The sequence below is a fragment of the Tachysurus vachellii genome, chromosome 12 (assembly GCF_030014155.1).
Source record: "Tachysurus vachellii isolate PV-2020 chromosome 12, HZAU_Pvac_v1, whole genome shotgun sequence".
Classification (NCBI taxonomy): Eukaryota; Metazoa; Chordata; class Actinopteri; order Siluriformes; family Bagridae; genus Tachysurus; species Tachysurus vachellii.
The window spans coordinates 6,213,433-6,230,446 of NC_083471.1; the positions used below are offsets into that span (position 1 = coordinate 6,213,433).

The following is a 17,014-nucleotide window of genomic DNA, read 5'->3' on the forward strand; positions in this document are numbered from 1 at the left end:
AAAAGTGAAGTGACCAGGTGTAAAAAGGCCCATAGATGGAGCAGCTTCTTTAATTCAAAATTCTCCAGACATTATACTGTATGGAAAATGTTGATTTTTTTCGGCTTTGAATTTGGCAAGTTTCATTCATTTGATCATTCAGTGTTCACGGTTTTGGTAATTCTCTGGACTGATGACTTCAATTTCCATGTTGAAAAATCCTTAAATAACAAAGCCAGTGATTGTTTAGCTACGTTTTCTTACGTCCGATTCAAAGGGAAGAAAAATATCTTGAATGCATCAACAGCCGCCGCTTTCACTAACGCTCTACATCTAAAACAGTGAACAATATGATCAGTGACTTTAATTTCTAGATTAGATACTTTAGTTTAGATGCTACTGTAAACAACCTTGCCCCAAACATCTGGAACATTCTCCAGGCTCAGAGTTCACGTTAGCGTTTAACCAGGTTGTATTATCTGTATTATTTAGTAAATTTACCTTACATCGTTTTTTCGAAGTCCTCCAAAGTCCTTGAGTGCTACTCAATTATCTGTCCTGGCGGGGAATACAGGGGAAGAGGAACTGCAGCTGTGTGAACGCTAACGAGACAGACTAACAGCGCCGATTAGCGTGTTGGTCCTGCTCGATTAACGACAGGCTAAACTTGGATGTGGATCTGGGAACAGATTTCTCTAATGTAAAAATCAGCTGAAGATTCTGACCGTTTTGGACGTAAGACTCGTTGCACATGCAGGTGTCTCTCGCAGAGATTGAACAAATTTCTTTGGAAATCTTGCTGCACTGACAGAGGGAGTATGGCTTGTAAGACACTTTAATGTTTTTATTGGTGTAACAGACATCTTGTCATTCTGTTTCTTATCGAAGACTGTTACCTCCTCATACGCTTGGTTTTAAGCCTTGTGTTTTATAACTAATGTTAGTGGTGGGTTTGACGTCTCTTGTCCATTTTATTTTTTCCCCCCAGACTTACCCTCGTCTACGCTACATTCCCTCGTCTCTCAGCTATTATTGTAGGATCACTGTTTTATACGCAATGCTCCACCTTTCCCTCATGCTATTGGCTGATGGGTCTTTCTTCGCTGTGTTTGATGTGTAGCAAAATAAGGTTTGCATTTAGTTTCCTTCTGTCTGTTATGGATATTGTCCTATATCCTTGTGTTTGATTGCTCTGGTTGTATTTAGTTTCTTTGAAAATATTACACAACATTAGTACACACCGAATGTTTTGGTGGTTTGAGGGAAATCGGTGCCATTTACGTTAATTCTGTTTTTTTTTTTTCGTTTTAGCTTATCTAGGGAGCGAGGGAAGGATGTGTATTTTTATTTTTTTTCCTTTGTGAAAGGTTAGTTGACTTAAATTGTGTATAGTTAAAGGGAGTAAAGCCGAGCCAGTGATACTGAATCATGGGACTTTCATTCATTCATTCATTCATTCATTCATTCATTCATTCATTCATTTTCTACCGCTTATCCAAACTACCTTTGGTCTCGGGGAGCCTGTGCCTCCTCAGGCGTCTCAGGCGTCATTGGGCATCAAGGCAGGATACACCCTGGACGGAGTGCCAACCCATCGCAGGGCACACACACTCTCATTCACTCACGCAATCACACACTACGGACAATTTTCCAGAGATGCCAATCAACCTACCAGGCATGTCTTTGGACCGGGGGAGGAAACCGGAGTACCCGGAGGAGTGAGGTGTGAGGCGAACGTGCTAACCACTAAGCCCCCGTGCCCCAATCATGCGACTTTTTATTTTTTATTTTTACCTGAATGTTGCGGCCTGACCCAGACCAGGTCGTAACAAGACACACAATGTCATTGGCTGCAAAATCAAAAACCTGGCTTTGAAGAACAAAGCTCGAACCTCGAACTTTATTTTAAGGGAGGATTCCGACGCTCGAAAGCTCAGCTAAAAGATCAGTCTCACCCAGAACGTAGTTAGAACTCATTAAACTTGGACTACTCCTTCGTTTAATCACGTCTCGTCTGTTATGTAATTATGAAATATGATCCCTAACCCCTCCATTAAAACTGATAACCCACTTTTAATTAAAGAGAAACTGTGCTTAACTGTCACACTAAGTGGATGCTCGGAGGTTAAAGATTTGGGCTACTGATCGGAAATTCAAATCCTAGCATCACCATCTGTCACTGCTGGATCATTGAGCAAAAACCCTTCACCTTCAGCTGCTCAGTTGAGTCCCGGCATTATTAGCAAATTGTTTCTGTTATGAAGTATCACCTAACAGAGGTCACATGGCGGTTTTCTCAGATGTTATCGATCTATGGATGACTCCCAGATGACTAAATGCTTCATTTTATTTATAAAGTACTGTTTACCTGCTGCAGGAATAAAGAAAGTATGGAAGTACAATCAGAGCCGATCCTGACCTCCCTGGGGCCCTAAGCAAAATTCTGCTAAGGGGCCCTCCTACCTGACCCGTGAGCCATGTAAACATTTGCCACACATTCACACTTGCACTGTCAGCACTGCACAGCTAATTTAGCTAGTCAGATAGAGACTAGAGCCAGAATCAACTTAACTTTACTGTTATTTGCTCTTGCTGACATCAAACTTGAAGAGAACACAAGTTTACCTGATCGCATTTCACTCTCATTTTGTTTCTTTTTCTCTTTTCATGACCAGATGGATAGCTCCGCTTCATATTGTCATCTACACGGTAAACATTAGCACGCGCTGTAAAATGAGGCAGGGGAGGCGGGGCCTTGCGTAATTTGCGGGGCCCTACGCAACTTGCGTAGTGAGCGTATAGGGCCGATCGACTCTGAGTACAATAAACAGCAACAAACAAAGCAGCTGAAGATATAGATGATACTTTTAGCCCTAAAGTTGGTCCTAGCTTCCTATAGTCATTTATACATGATTTGTTTTGAATCCTGTCATCACATGACTTTATACAGGAGACACTAGTGGCCTGTAAATATAAAAAAACATCAGTGTTCAAGTTTATTTTGTCCAATACGTCTCGGTTATTGGCTCCTTGCAGTCCGTGGTGTGATTCAGTAATGAACCACAGCAGAACTGAACAAACCCTGAACGATCGCTAAAGTCATGGCTAGTTTTCACTTTTGATTCTCTGTGAGCTACAAAATCCATTTCAGAAGTGCGTGTGCCAACAACGCTAGCGTGAAAATCCTTGTTAGCGTTGGCACAGAGAGGGAAAAAACCCACTAAATATTATAACCAAACCCCTATGTGGAGTGAAAAGAGAGCTCTGTGTTACAGCGCGACACGCAGTCGCCGCTTGGTTAATCCTATCAAGAGAAAATAAAAACATCATCCAGACTCGAAAATGGTTTTTAAACGCAACACGAGGACAGAACTTCAAATCACATGGCCGAAACACTGAGCAAAGATTTACTGGGTTTTTTCTAAAATGCAAAGACAAACGATTGTCCTGCTGGAGGATCCAGTTAGATATTTATTTATTTATTTATTTATTAATTATATTTCACCAATGGGAATGTACAGTAAGAGAAACATTAAAGATCGTTGGCTCGGGTTTACTACTGACTATAATTTCAGTATATTTCTCTGAGCCATTACCGCTTCCCTAATAAAATATTCCATTCTATATACTAAATTAATATTAAATAAAAAAAACAAAAACAATAAAAGCACCGTCCAGCCCCAACCGTTCTCTTTTGTCAGACACCCTTCATTAAGTTCCCTAATTAGAATTACAGATTTTGTTATGCTGGTTCATGAATACTGATATGCGTTTTTTCCTCTGTGATACCGAACAAGGTCACGACTGATGGCCACAGAACTGACGGCCTCAGAGCGCTGAGAGAGAATTATACTTGGATATCACTTACCTAAATTAATATTCATTACTGGTTTATGTGGTCTGATCTGATCTGAGATTTGCATGGCGTCACAGAACGATTACAGATTTTCTCGGTTCTTGCTACGACTGTGAGATGACCAACATATCAAGGACATGCAACATTTCAGCTACAGGCATTGTGCCAACTGGAGAGACGCTGTACTAAGTATGACAGTGAAGGGTAATGGGTCAGTACCCCCTGTACCTGCGGTGTATTTTCAGGACAGGAAACGTGACACTGTGTACATGAGCACAAGTGTAAATGAGGTCTGTAATGGGACGAGGTCATGAAGGTCAGGTGGGTTGAACAGCAATGAATAGATAAAGTAACAGAGGAGATTATGGAGATGTTTAGAGTAGAGTGTTCTCACAAAGCCAGAGGCACACACTGACCTAAATCCTAGAAAAAGTACACACACACACACACACACAAAGACCAAGAAAGAGCCCTAAAGACTGGTGGTTTTGCGTGTGTGTGTGTGTGTGTGTATCTGTACATAATAATGAATAAACTGATAAAATCTTACTCGTGATCTTTGCATGGCTCGTTTTAAACCGAGTCAACATCCTGGTCGGAAAAGTGAATGCTGGCGTTGCCATGACAACCGCTCCCCTCTATTTCAGCTGACCTCTCTTTTTCAACAAACTCAGTGTAAACACCATCATCGTTGTCATTTTCACCACACTCACACACACACACACTCACACACACACACACACACACACACACACACACACACACACACACACGGACATAAGTAAGGCGACCATCATTAAAATTGATCCTGAATTATTCTGCCAAGCCATTCAAGTAGAGCACAATGAGTCATCAATAATTGCAATATACTTTGTATAGAGGTCACCATGGAAACCTGCTCAGAATCCTGCTCTTCTGTAGTTACAAAATAAGTCCGTAAAGCATCCGTTTTTAATCGCCATGCCGGCCGAACGTTATCGCCGATTGTCCGTACCGCTCTGCAAAGTGATTATCTCACAGGGAGGATATAATCAAATAATAAAAGACCCCTTAGATTCGTAAAACTGCACGTCATCCAATTGACCGGTGATTTGGCTTCAATTAGCGAATGAGTTTCAGCTGAAAAGTGAAGTGAAAGTGAATCGATATAAGGGAAAGTTTCAGCACACTGCAATTATCTGAGATCACAAGATTTGTTGAAGAAACAGTTCATTCATTCATCTTCTACCGCTTATCCGAACTACCTCGGGTCACGGGGAGCCTGTGCCTATCTCAGGCGTCATCGGGCATCAAGGCAGGATACACCCTGGACGGAGTGCCAACCCATCGCAGGGCACACACACACTCTCATTCACTCACACAATCACACACTACAGACAATTTTCCAGAGATGCCAATCAACCTACCATGCATGTCTTTGGACCGGGGGAGGAAACCGGAGTACACGGAGGAACCCCCCGAGGGACGGGGAGAACATGCAAACTCCACACACACAAGGCGGAGGCGGGAATCGAACCCCCAACCCTGGAGGTGTGAGGCGAACGTGCTAACCACTAAGCCACCGTGCCCCCTGAAGAAACAGTTTATTTATTTATTTTTTTACTGAAACTCTCTCTGACCTTAGCTCTGCTTTTTTGCCACCATGCATTTATCCACCATTTATTTTCTCCTCACGATAAACACACATCATTCTTTCTTTGCCAATCAGGTTGCAGCAGTGAAACACAGAAATTCGTGCAAATATCCGTCAAGAGCTACGGTTTATGTGGTCAGCAAACATGAGGCATCTCTCGGACACGGATCCTGGTGCCAGATGGGCAGGTTGGAGTATTTCTTGTACACATAACAGTCACTAGAGTTTACATAAAATGTTGAGAGGGGTCAGCATGGCCGGCGTGTTTTAAGCCGCCAGGAAGGATACGGCAATTCGACCGGCTCGTAGAAACTAGAGACTTGGTTACTGGAACATAAAGAAAAAAACAAACAAACAAACAAACAAAAAAAAAAAACACAAACTAGATATCACATATCAAAAAAAAAGCATAATAGCCCTTTAAATTTGGAGTATCCTGAGAACAAAAGTACACTTACTGACCACAAGGCAGTGTGTAAATATGTACAGTAAAGCAGCAGTACCACAAGATGCTGGTAGAGGAAAGGATGGATGTAATGGAGCAGACACCAAACCGAAATGGATTAGAAAGAGATCTGGGGGAAAACCGCTAACAGCTTGGGGATTTCTAGGAGAAAAGGCGTGAAAATGACAATAAAAGTGGGGCATTTAAACACCCACTTTCTGTCTCATTCAATCTCCTTCTTTCTTTTTCCTTGAGCCAGTGCAGTGTGGTTTGGATGCTGCCGCTGTCGTAGCTGTTGCTGGATAATGCGATGCAGGTCAAAGTTTCTTCCGTTATTTCTAATTTTTCGTGACTTTTCCTCTTAATTAAAGTGTATGTGAAGAGTTTTAATGAGTCATAGTACTATTAAAGAGGCCATGAAGAAATCCCAGAGTGCTTTTAAATATGGAAAGGCTTTTACAGGCATTGATACAAGAAAGGTGCTAGAAAGCCGTTGCCCTGCTCTTATAATCGAATAATCGTTCTGCTCTTAATTTTTCCGCTTGAAAGAAGAAAAAGAAGCTTTTTTCCCCCCACATATACATTACAGCACTGTGAAATTCTTTACTTCACATAGCCAAGCTTAGAAAGTTGGGGTCTGAGCGCAGGGTCAGTTGTGGGACAACGCTCCTGGAGTAAAGAGGATTAAGGGCCTCGCTCAAGGGCCTAACAATAACAGCTTGGCAAGGCTGGAGCTTGAATCTTCACCTTCTGATCAACAACCCAACGCCTTCACCGTTTAACCCACTGGGTCTTTTGTTTAATATACTTTTAGCGGTATCTTGTTTAAAACTCAGTCTTCACCGTCGCAGCCCTACTCCATCAAAGTCAACTGATGGTAATAAGCATAAAACACAAAACACAGACACGAACATCGGGTGCAGTTTTTAGGTAAAAGGTTTTGTATCAACACGAAGCAGATCACTTTGGACAAAATTATAATGATGGATTGAGCGTGAAGGTAATATAGCTATGTGAGTTTTTGTTGATTATCATCTGTGGTTTAGGTCGCTGTATATTGTACGTACGTAACTCTGTTGCGTTTGTTTTGCATTAGTATTTAATTTACCGATGTCACTGAAGGAGAGCTTGCTCAGCTTGGCTAAGAGGGGACATGGTTATCAGGGTTGGAGGTTTGTTGGAACCAACATGTACCAGTGACATTTCTGTATATTCACTGATGCATTTTCTTCATGTAGGTAAGACTATAAACATATTCTTTCTCTCTCTCTCTCTATTCTCTCTCACACTGTAAACCAACGTAACAGTGCACTTTATCCTGCTTTGTGTGCACTATATTTCTTAACATTTAAATGCATTCTGAAATTTTATCGGTGGGCACGTTGGCTTAGTGGTTAGCACGTTCACCTCACACCTCCAGGGTTGGGGGTTCGATTCCCACGTCCACCTTGTGTGTGTGGAGTTTGCATGTTCTCCCCGTGCTTCGGGGGTTTCCTCCGGGTACTTCGGTTTCCTCCCCCGGTCCAAAGACATGCATGGTAGGTTGATTGGCATCTCTGGAAAATTGTCCGTAGTGTGTGTGATTGTGTGAGTGAATGAGAGTATGTGTGTGTGTGCCCTGCGATGGGTTGGCACTCCATCCAGGGTGTATCCTGCCTTGATGCCCGATGACGCCTGAGATAGGCACAGGCTCCCCGTGACCCGAGGTAGTTCGGATAAGCGGTAGAAAATGAGTGAGTGAGTGAGTGAAATTTTAGCTCGACTGTCTAATGCAAATAAGAGAGAGAGAGTGTGTTTGTGTTTGTGTGTGTGTGTGTGTAAAACAGTGGTGAGTTGTGTTTAAGGTTACACACTGATTACAGACTAGGCTACTCTCACTACACTGTTTAATCGTGATAATCCACACGGTGCCTCCCAACCGTCCGAGTGTGGATCAACTTATGCCTCTTAGAATCACTGCCAAACAGGTCAGTTCTCCACCCTCACCCTTTTTGATTTGGGCGGCAGTCTGTGATGTAATGTCTCAAGTCTTGAACTTAGGGAGTGTAGTTGAAGCAAATTCCAGCGTCTAAGGTTATGGTCAACACGGCTTACCAAATCTGCTAAATAATAGTTATTTAATGGTTGAACAGGAACACAGATGCATGCATTCATACATATCTGCACATACACACACACACTATGTTATGATACGCTCTATGCACAACCCAGGTGCCAGATGAGCGATACTTGTCAGGCAAGAACAACAGACTGAAACGCTGTGTTGGAATGGTGTATATTAGATTCAATTGAGACAGTTGAAAAAATATGGTGCTAAGTTATTAAATCATGGTGCATTCATGATCGCAAATGAGTAATGGACCAAACCGGTTATGCTTGCCAATTCATGACACCATGAAAAGACAGCAATGAACTCATCTGAATCTGGCTGCCAAACTACACGTATCTGGTGATCGGAAGAAGAATAACTCCCAGCTAGGCCACCTGTGAGCTGAAATTATAATGCCACATAACAATACTGACCATTTCCAAACACTGTCAATACTTTCTGAATAACTGCTTACAGCACACAGCCTATACCGGTGCCATAACAGACACATAGAGTAGATGGTGGAGTGGAAATACACCTGCAAAATGAGAAATCGCAAGCAGCACTTCAAGGTGCTCAATTAATAATGTTTTTCTCTTAACTCTTACCTTAACAACCGTACCTTATCTCAGATTGTTGAGAGTGTTAGGACAGAAGATTGGAGTAAATATGTTTCCTTTTTTATTTACTTAGTAAAAGACAAAGACATCAATATCCTATTGGATGGCGGAGTACAGTGATGATCATATTTTAACACAACCGCCGCCAATAATAGGGGTCAGAGTTCTGTACAGGACGCAAGTTCTTCTAAACCAACCTTGGAGTTCTTCGTGTCTTCATCGGGCTTGCTTTGTGCACAGGGGCATTTTCAAGCAATAGCATTCGTTATACAATTTAATCCTTTCAAACTTTGGGGAAGAACCCTATGAGTGCGATGGTTAGGTGTCTACTATCTCATTGTTATCATTAAGAGAGACTTATTTTTGAGCCACAGAGAAACCATGCTATAGAGGAGCCTTTTAGGAACAGGCTCCAAAAAAGACAAAACCATTATTACATCAAAGATTAAAACTGCACTAAGTCATTTTTCCAAGATTAATTCTCTCACAGTTGGGTGGGTTTGATGAAGTTTTTTTTTTATTCCTTGACCCACTCTCCCATTCATATCCATGCCAACAAAAGGATCTTAGCACACCTATAGAACAAAATATCTACAGAATTGTCTTTCAATTTATTTATACAAGAATGCAAATAAATAAATAAATAAATAAATAAATAAATAAATCACTTATTGCACTTTTAAAGCATGCAAATTCATGCAATAGTCTGTGGCACTTATCTACAGTATTTCCTTCTTCTTTTTTTTGCAAACCCTTTCTGCTGGACACACCATCAAAATGAGTTACAATAAGATTTGATTATGAATAAGACACATAAAACACATCCTAACTCTGCTCTTCAGGGGGAAAATACCTACCTTGTTAGAATATGGAGGCCTAGCCAGATTAATCCCGTCCCTAATGAGTTTATCCCTGATCATGATCTTCAGCTTCAGTTTTGGGTAGACTACAAGCTCCCGGTTATGGAAGGTCAGGTTCCTGTGTGACCCCGTGCACGTCATTCCAATTTGATCTGTCCAAGACCTGGATCCCCTGAGGCTCGGGATCAGCGGCTCTAAGGTGAAATAAAGCCCCGAGGCAGCCTGCTTGTCCTCGTCTTTGAGTCTTGTCACGGCGTCGTGAATCCGTTGTCGGTGGTGTGGTATAAACACGCCGATTGCGTCCAGGTCGGGGTCTCCGATCTGTTTACAAACTTCCAGGTCGTCGTAGCCGTTATCCACGAACGCTTCGACATACTGACATAGCTGGAGCGTTTTCAGCCACTCGTACACGATGCTTGGACCGGTGCTCATCATTTTGTCACAGAAATATAAGGTGGTGTATTTAGGAGGCTACCTGAGGACAGGGGATGTACACGTGCGTGCGCGTAAAGGTGCGTAAAAATGCGTAAAGGTGCGTAAAGGTGTCAGGATCACATCTCAGCCAGTGTACATGCCACCAAAACAGCTGTCCAGTGGCCAGTGCATGGAAGCAAGATATCCATAAGTGATGACAGAGACACAAACTATCAAGTCACGTTAACGTTTTCTCTTCTGTACGCTCCTTCACCTAAGATCCGATTTAAATGTCTTCACAGCACATTGAACAATCTGAGCACGCCTCATGCCTCCAAGCTGACTCTGTGAATATTCCCAAGTCACCTGCTTCACCTTTGTTGTTGTTGTTGTCTTTATTGACAGCGTGACGCCGAACAGCAGCTGATGTGTCGATTTCTCAGCTCCTAACACATCAAAAACAAGCCGCATTCCCGTTTCGTTACACTTCCTTCTCGTGCGCTGGTACGCACGGAGTTTCGGTTTGCCAACTTTTTTTTTTTTTTTTTTTTTTTTTTTTTTGCTTGTAATCCGCCTCCTTTTGAAGAAAAAAAAAGGTGCGCGTGAAGGTTCCAAGCCTTCGTCGTTTGATGAGCGGTGCAGCGCGAGCTCCCGTGACACCGGCGTGTTTCCGTGACAGCTGCGCACTCAGACACAGCGTTGCACATGCAGAGCTAATCTCGGCTTGTTTAAAATAGTGTGCGGTCAGAATTAGACAACTTTGCCTTCTGTTTCACGTCCAGCACGCGCTCTCACGGTAAGGCGTTATTTCCTATAAGACTGTCAGCTTAATCTCGGGTGCATTCCAAGAGCGCGCGTTCATGGTTCTGTCTCGGTATCAGTGCGCCCCCTGTCGGTGTTTATACATCAGCATCGTGTCAGGTCACGGGTGTGCACTCATTCTCACTCACCCATTTTCTACCGCTTATCCGAACTACCTCGGGTCACGGGGATCTCAGGCGTCATCGGGCATCAAGGCAGGATACACCCTGGACGGAGTGCCAACCCATCACAGGGCGCACACACACTCTCATTCACTCACGCAATCACACACTACGGACATTTTTCCAGAGATGCCAATCAACCTACCATGCATGTCTTTGGACCGGGGGACGAAACCGGAGTACCCGGAGGAAACCCCCGAGGCACGGGGAGAACATGCAAACTCCACACACACAAGGCAGAGGCGGGAATCGAACCCCCAACCCTGGAGGTGTGAGGCGAACGTGCTAACCACTAAGCCACTGTGCCCCTCCATGGGTGGGCATATAATCTATATTTGCTAAAAATCTCTGTAGTTACATGCACATGAGTGTATCTGGTTTATTAATCTTTATTCTCTATAATTTAATCTCTATAAAAGAGTTTTGTATACATTTTTATTGATCATTTGAACTTATTTTAATACTCTTTTACTGGAATTTCCCTTGTCTGCTGGAATTTTGCACCTGTGATGAATAAAGCTTTATTATATTTATCCGATCTCATCTTATCTTTATATTTGACAATCGTATTTGATGATGGAATTTAATCGATATTGATATATACATGATGATGAAGAGCTGCAGCCTCACTACCGTAACCTAACTAAGTCCACGAGGACAGTAAGTGTAGGACAGTACTTTCCTATAGACATGCATATATTTATTACGTATTTATTAATGATATCAAATATAAATTATCTAAGTACAATAATGTTAAATATAATTAATCTTATTTTTTAATCCATAAACGGCGAAGCCGGGATCTGAAATTAGAAATGTAGATGTAGATGTAAGGTATCGCTTCTCCCAAGTATTAAACATACTTAAAAGACCTTTCCATTGCAAATGTAATACAGGTATTTTTTTAGTATTGCAATTAATATGCACAATTGTTGTGTAATATGTAGATTTTGCCTCAGAAATGATCGTAATTCCTCCTATAAAGCATGCATGGGATGAGTATTTGTATATACTTCTGATATTTTGATTATCATGGACATTACTCTGGTGGACCTTACAATTTCCAGATTAGAAAGTGACACAGCTGATTAGAACAAACTTCTGACCCTGTACAATATAGTGAGAAAGGCTGGAAGGATGACTGGAAATGGTGCTGCAGGTCTCTTTTGTCTCGGCTCTGATGTTTGATCACTCATGTAAGGTCTAGTGTGATGTAAACACCAAGGAAGTTGGTGCTCATCAATCTGTCTCATCACTCTAAACCCAAGGGAATAATCAACACATATCTTCCTGGACAACAATCATCTAAATAGACATAAGATAGATATAATAGATATAATGTTATTGCATCAGACCCTACACTCCCCTCAGTCTTTCACTGGCAGTGACATGATGGGCTCCATTCAGCATCGTCAGTTTCCAAAGTGTTATAGACTACAGCATTCTACGTAAATACAACACAAGTTTCAATGCAAATACTTGGTTTTCTTTATAGTTACAGCCTATGAATAGCATGCACTCATTAGACTTTGAAATCATAGCAGTCATTCATATATATATATGCCTTTGAGGAAGAGACACTACTTACATTTAGGGGAAGTGCATCCAGACACCTGTAGTCCAACACAAAACCCCCATCCACTTCAAATAGTAAACCAAAGGGCTTTGCAAATAAAAACAAGCGTATTCCATGTCATGAACACTCAAAGTCAATAGATTAATGTGCCTTTTGGTAGAAACCCAGTGCTTCATCTACAAGGTTGCTTCGGATTAATCCAGACACCAAAGCTTGTAAGGCAAGCTTAATATTTTAGCCTTCTATTTTTTTCTGCTAAAGTAATCATGTGGTGGGAAGAAGGTACTTCCAGTCCAGTATACTTGTTTTAGAAATGCCTTTGTTGAATTCTTTCACATCTTTCATGATCCCTCTAAGTGGTCCCCTGTATAGTGTGATATTAACCGTGTGGGGAAAGTTACTCATGACTTAGTGACTGTACATGACTTCTTTTTGTTTTGCAGGTTTATTCAAAAAAAAAAAAAAAAAAACAGGAAAAAAAATCCAAGGAACACTTTAGAGGATATGATTATAATCAATGATGGTTTAAAAAATGAGCAATAATTTGCATTTGCTGGCTGATTCACACTGTAGTCAATAAGACTAATGTTTAATGTTGCCTGGCTCCATCTAGTGGGTATTTCTGATATGACACTGTCTGTGTGGTCATGTTTTTCATCATTCATTCATTCATTCATCTTCTACCGCTTATCCGAACTACCTCAGGTCACGGGGAGCCTGTGCCTATCTCAGGCGTCATTGGGCATCAAGGCAGGATACACCCTGGACGGAGTGCCAACCCATCGCAGGGCACACACACACTCTCATTCACTCACGCAATCACACACTACGGACAATTTTCCAGAGATGCCAATCAACCTACCATGCATGTCTTTTGACCGGGGGAGGAAACCGGAGCACCCGGAGGAAACCCCCGAGGCACGGGGAGAACATGCAAACTCCACACACACAAGGTGGAGGCGGGAATCGAACCCCGACCCTGGAGGTGTGAGGCGAACGTGCTAACCATGTTTTTCAGTTTATTGTTTAATTCTTGTTGCTGCACTGTAGTTCTGAGAGAAACACAATTTTCAATGTCCTGTACGTATAACAGAATTGACAATAAAGCTGACTCTGGGGTGCTTCTCAAGAAAAAAATTGAATCAAGCAAAAAACACTGATTAAAAAGCATTATACCTTGATGGTGCTCCTTCTCTGTGTTGTGCAGGTATAGATGCTCAGGGAATCTCCTTCTTCAAGAGTTTTATTGTATATTTAAGCTTTTTTCCTGTTGAGATTCCTTTGAGTTCAGAATCAGCTTTCTGCTGTATCTTATTGTGATAAGACGACAGCAACATGGCCTGTTGCTATGGAGAGAATATGGAGCCTGTAAAACGACCAAATTTACTAATCCCAGGGCTTGACTGAAAATAAATCACTATTCTCTTGTTCAATAGTAAGCTTTTGAGGGTACAATGATTTATATCACTGGCAAAAGAAAAACAATAAGAATTAGGGGAACATTTTAGAGCTGTTGTGCTGTACTTTATAAGGCAAATCACTGATATATGTTAGTGCACTCAGTCTAATCCACTATACACTTAGGCCTACTTTGCCAATAGACAATCCAGGTTTCTTTGGGAAGTGAGAGGAAACGCATTGGGAGAATATACAAAAGTGGCAATGCAGCAATGGGTTTTAATTTACATATTTGCCCTTACATTTATCTCATTTATTACAACTGAGGGTTAAGGGCCTTGCCCAAGAGCCTAGCAGTGGCAACATGGTGATTCTGTGATTTGAGTTCATGACCTTAGTTCAGTAGTGCAGTGCTTTAACCACTGAGCTACCACTACCCTTTATAGTTTACCACTATAAAGGGAACATCAGTCAATCCGTTTCAAAGAATACCTAGATTTACCCTTTCTTATTGCTAATTTTTTAAACCATCATTGATGGTTTGTAGGACATGCGTTCACTTTCCTTAGAATCTAAATGCAAATAAAAAGGAATATGAATCAAGTAATTCATTCGGTCCTCCGGGTACTCCGGTTTCCTCCCCCGGTCCAAAGACATGCATGGTAGGTTGATTGGCATCTCTGGAAAATTGTCCGTAGTGTGTGATTGCGTGAGTGAATGAGAGTGTGTGTGTGTGTGCCCTGTGATGGGTTGGCACTCCGTCCAGGGTGTATCCTGCCTTGATGCCCGATGATGCCTGAGATAGGCACAGGCTACCCGTGACCCGAGGTAGTTCGGATAAGCGGTAGAAAATGAGTGAGTGAGTAAGTAATTCATTCGGTACACATATAATGAGTGAATCAATTTAGGTACTGTACATGTCAGTTCCAGTATTTTCATTGTACAAAATGAAGCACCTTGTAGAGACCACAATGACATATCTAATAGTACAGAAAATACAGAACATGCTTCATGAGATTCTGAAAAATATCTGGCTTTAAAACCTAAAGCTTGAATCTCGTGGTGAATCAATTGTCTGATGATTTGACATCGACCGCCTCTGCTCCACCATCACCTGATAGATCAGAACAGGGTATATGGAGTATCAATAGTTCCTATATATTTTTTTTTGCACATTATTACAATATTTCTTCCTTTTATTGTTTTAGATTTTTTTTAGATTGATTTGAAGTTGATTAATTAAATTGATTAAAAAAATTGTAGAATAAATAAAAAAGCTGTATTTACTATGAAATGTGCTGACCTTCTTATTGTGGCCTATAAGGTCCACTTTTTCTACTGTTCTGGTGTTTCAGGTTGTCGTTGCAGCAGTTAAACCTCCATTGTGGACACACAAATATTATTAACACACAGTATTATAAAGCTCTAAAATTTATCTCATTTATCTGGTTGTATAAATGAGATCAAATTATAAAGTTCTAAAATGTGCCAACCACAAAAGCTTCATAACACATTTATACTAGCATAGCATTGTTTGAATCACTTTGTTATAAGAGTATACTCTGTAAAACCTTCTTTCACAGGAAAACACTTCTCACCGCTTATTTGCATTCATGCTAAGCTTCCTGCCTACCGAAGCTTCTAATGAATGTTAAATATGAATGCTTTTATCTCTGTAGTCTTCCTGAACATGGGGAATCAGAAAAAAAAATCAAACAACATCTATAATGTAGCATGATACAAGCTGCAAAATGTTGGAAAAGAGTCTGGGAAAGTTTCTCTCAAATGCACCACTGTTGAATCAGTTACATTTTCCCCGCACACAGTCTTTAAGAATGCCTTTGACAAAAGAAGGTATGGAAATCATACCATACTCATGGCTGGATCAGAAAGTTGCCACAAGGCTTCGATGGACTCTAACAGGAACTGGGAGTAAAAGCTGGGAGAGAGTATCTTTTTTAAATACATTTTACTAAGTAGTGTTCATTTCTAAAGTGTTCATGTATGGAGGTTTATGTACAGTGCAAGCTACAATGAATTATATAAAACTGAACCTCATCTATGGGGGCACGGTGGCTTAGTGGTTAGCACGTTCGCCTCACACCTCCAGGGTCGGGGTTCGATTCCGGGTCCGCCTCCACCTTGTGTGTGTGGAGTTTGCATGTTCTCCCCATGCCTCGGGGGTTTCCTCCAGGTACTCCGGTGTCCTCCCCCGGTCCAAAGACATGCATGGTAGGTTGATTGGCATCTCTGGAAAATTGTCCCTAGTGTGTGATTGCATGAGTGAATGAGAGTGTGTGTGTTTGTGCCCTGTGATGGGTTGGCACTCCGTCCAGGGTGTATCCTGCCTTGATGCCCGATGACGCCTGAGATAGGCACAGGCTCCCTGTGACCCGAGGTAGTTCGGATAAGCGGTAGAAGATGAATGAATGAATGAACCTCACCTCATATTTTATAGGTTTATCATTGTCAACATATTCATTTATAATGTTGGCTATTTATAGTCGTTCAGTAGGTTATAGACAGTGATGATATCTGGTTCTCTGCACTCTGACACAGTCAGGTAGAACTGGTTGGAGCTAATAGCTAGTGCCCATATACTGTACCCTGTGGCCATGCTTACTCTCTGTGTGGCCTTCTACCTGTAATGTACCATTATATTTCCTTTGGGTACCGTCAGATAGAACATTGCCTGTGGTTTATATAAAAGAACAAGTGCAGGGTGACAAATGAACTGAATGTTTTGTACTAAAAAGATACAAAGGCAATGTCACAGCCCTGTCTGTATGTGTGTATATATAAGGGGGATTAAAATGAGTATTGCGTGCCTTAAGAGTCAGCCGATAATGAGAGACTCACCCAGGAACTAGTTAAAGAGTGATCCATATATATTGTGAGTTGCTCTATGTAACAAGTAACACAAAAGGCTGCTGGAGTGGCAACTGAAGCATAGCAGGAAGTGTAAACATCCTATACAGGGTCATAAAATATTAAACACACAGCGCTTCAAATCATACAGAGACTGTCAGCAGCCATGGAATCCCTGGACAATCACAGACCATCGCATCGGCCTATGGTTGCTGTTACACATTTGTTGCAAACACTAAATAATAGTGGTCTGTGTAAACATGAACTGGAGCAAACCTACTAAATAGTTTAGC

At 41.5% G+C, this 17,014-nt stretch overlaps 1 protein-coding gene across 3 annotated transcripts in view; it reads right to left on the reverse strand.

The window, feature by feature from the left end:
* The window catches only part of sash1a (SAM and SH3 domain containing 1a), a 278,579-nt gene extending 268,192 nt beyond the window's left edge, over nt 1–10,387 (reverse strand). For all 3 annotated transcript variants that reach the window (XM_060882678.1, XM_060882677.1, XM_060882676.1), the window contains exon 1: nt 9,480–10,387. In XM_060882678.1, coding sequence (XP_060738661.1) covers nt 9,480–9,917 — 438 coding nt within the window. In that variant the 5' untranslated portion in view covers nt 9,918–10,387. The remainder of the gene's footprint in view (nt 1–9,479) is intronic.
* Between the last annotated feature and the right edge of the window lie 6,627 nt (nt 10,388–17,014).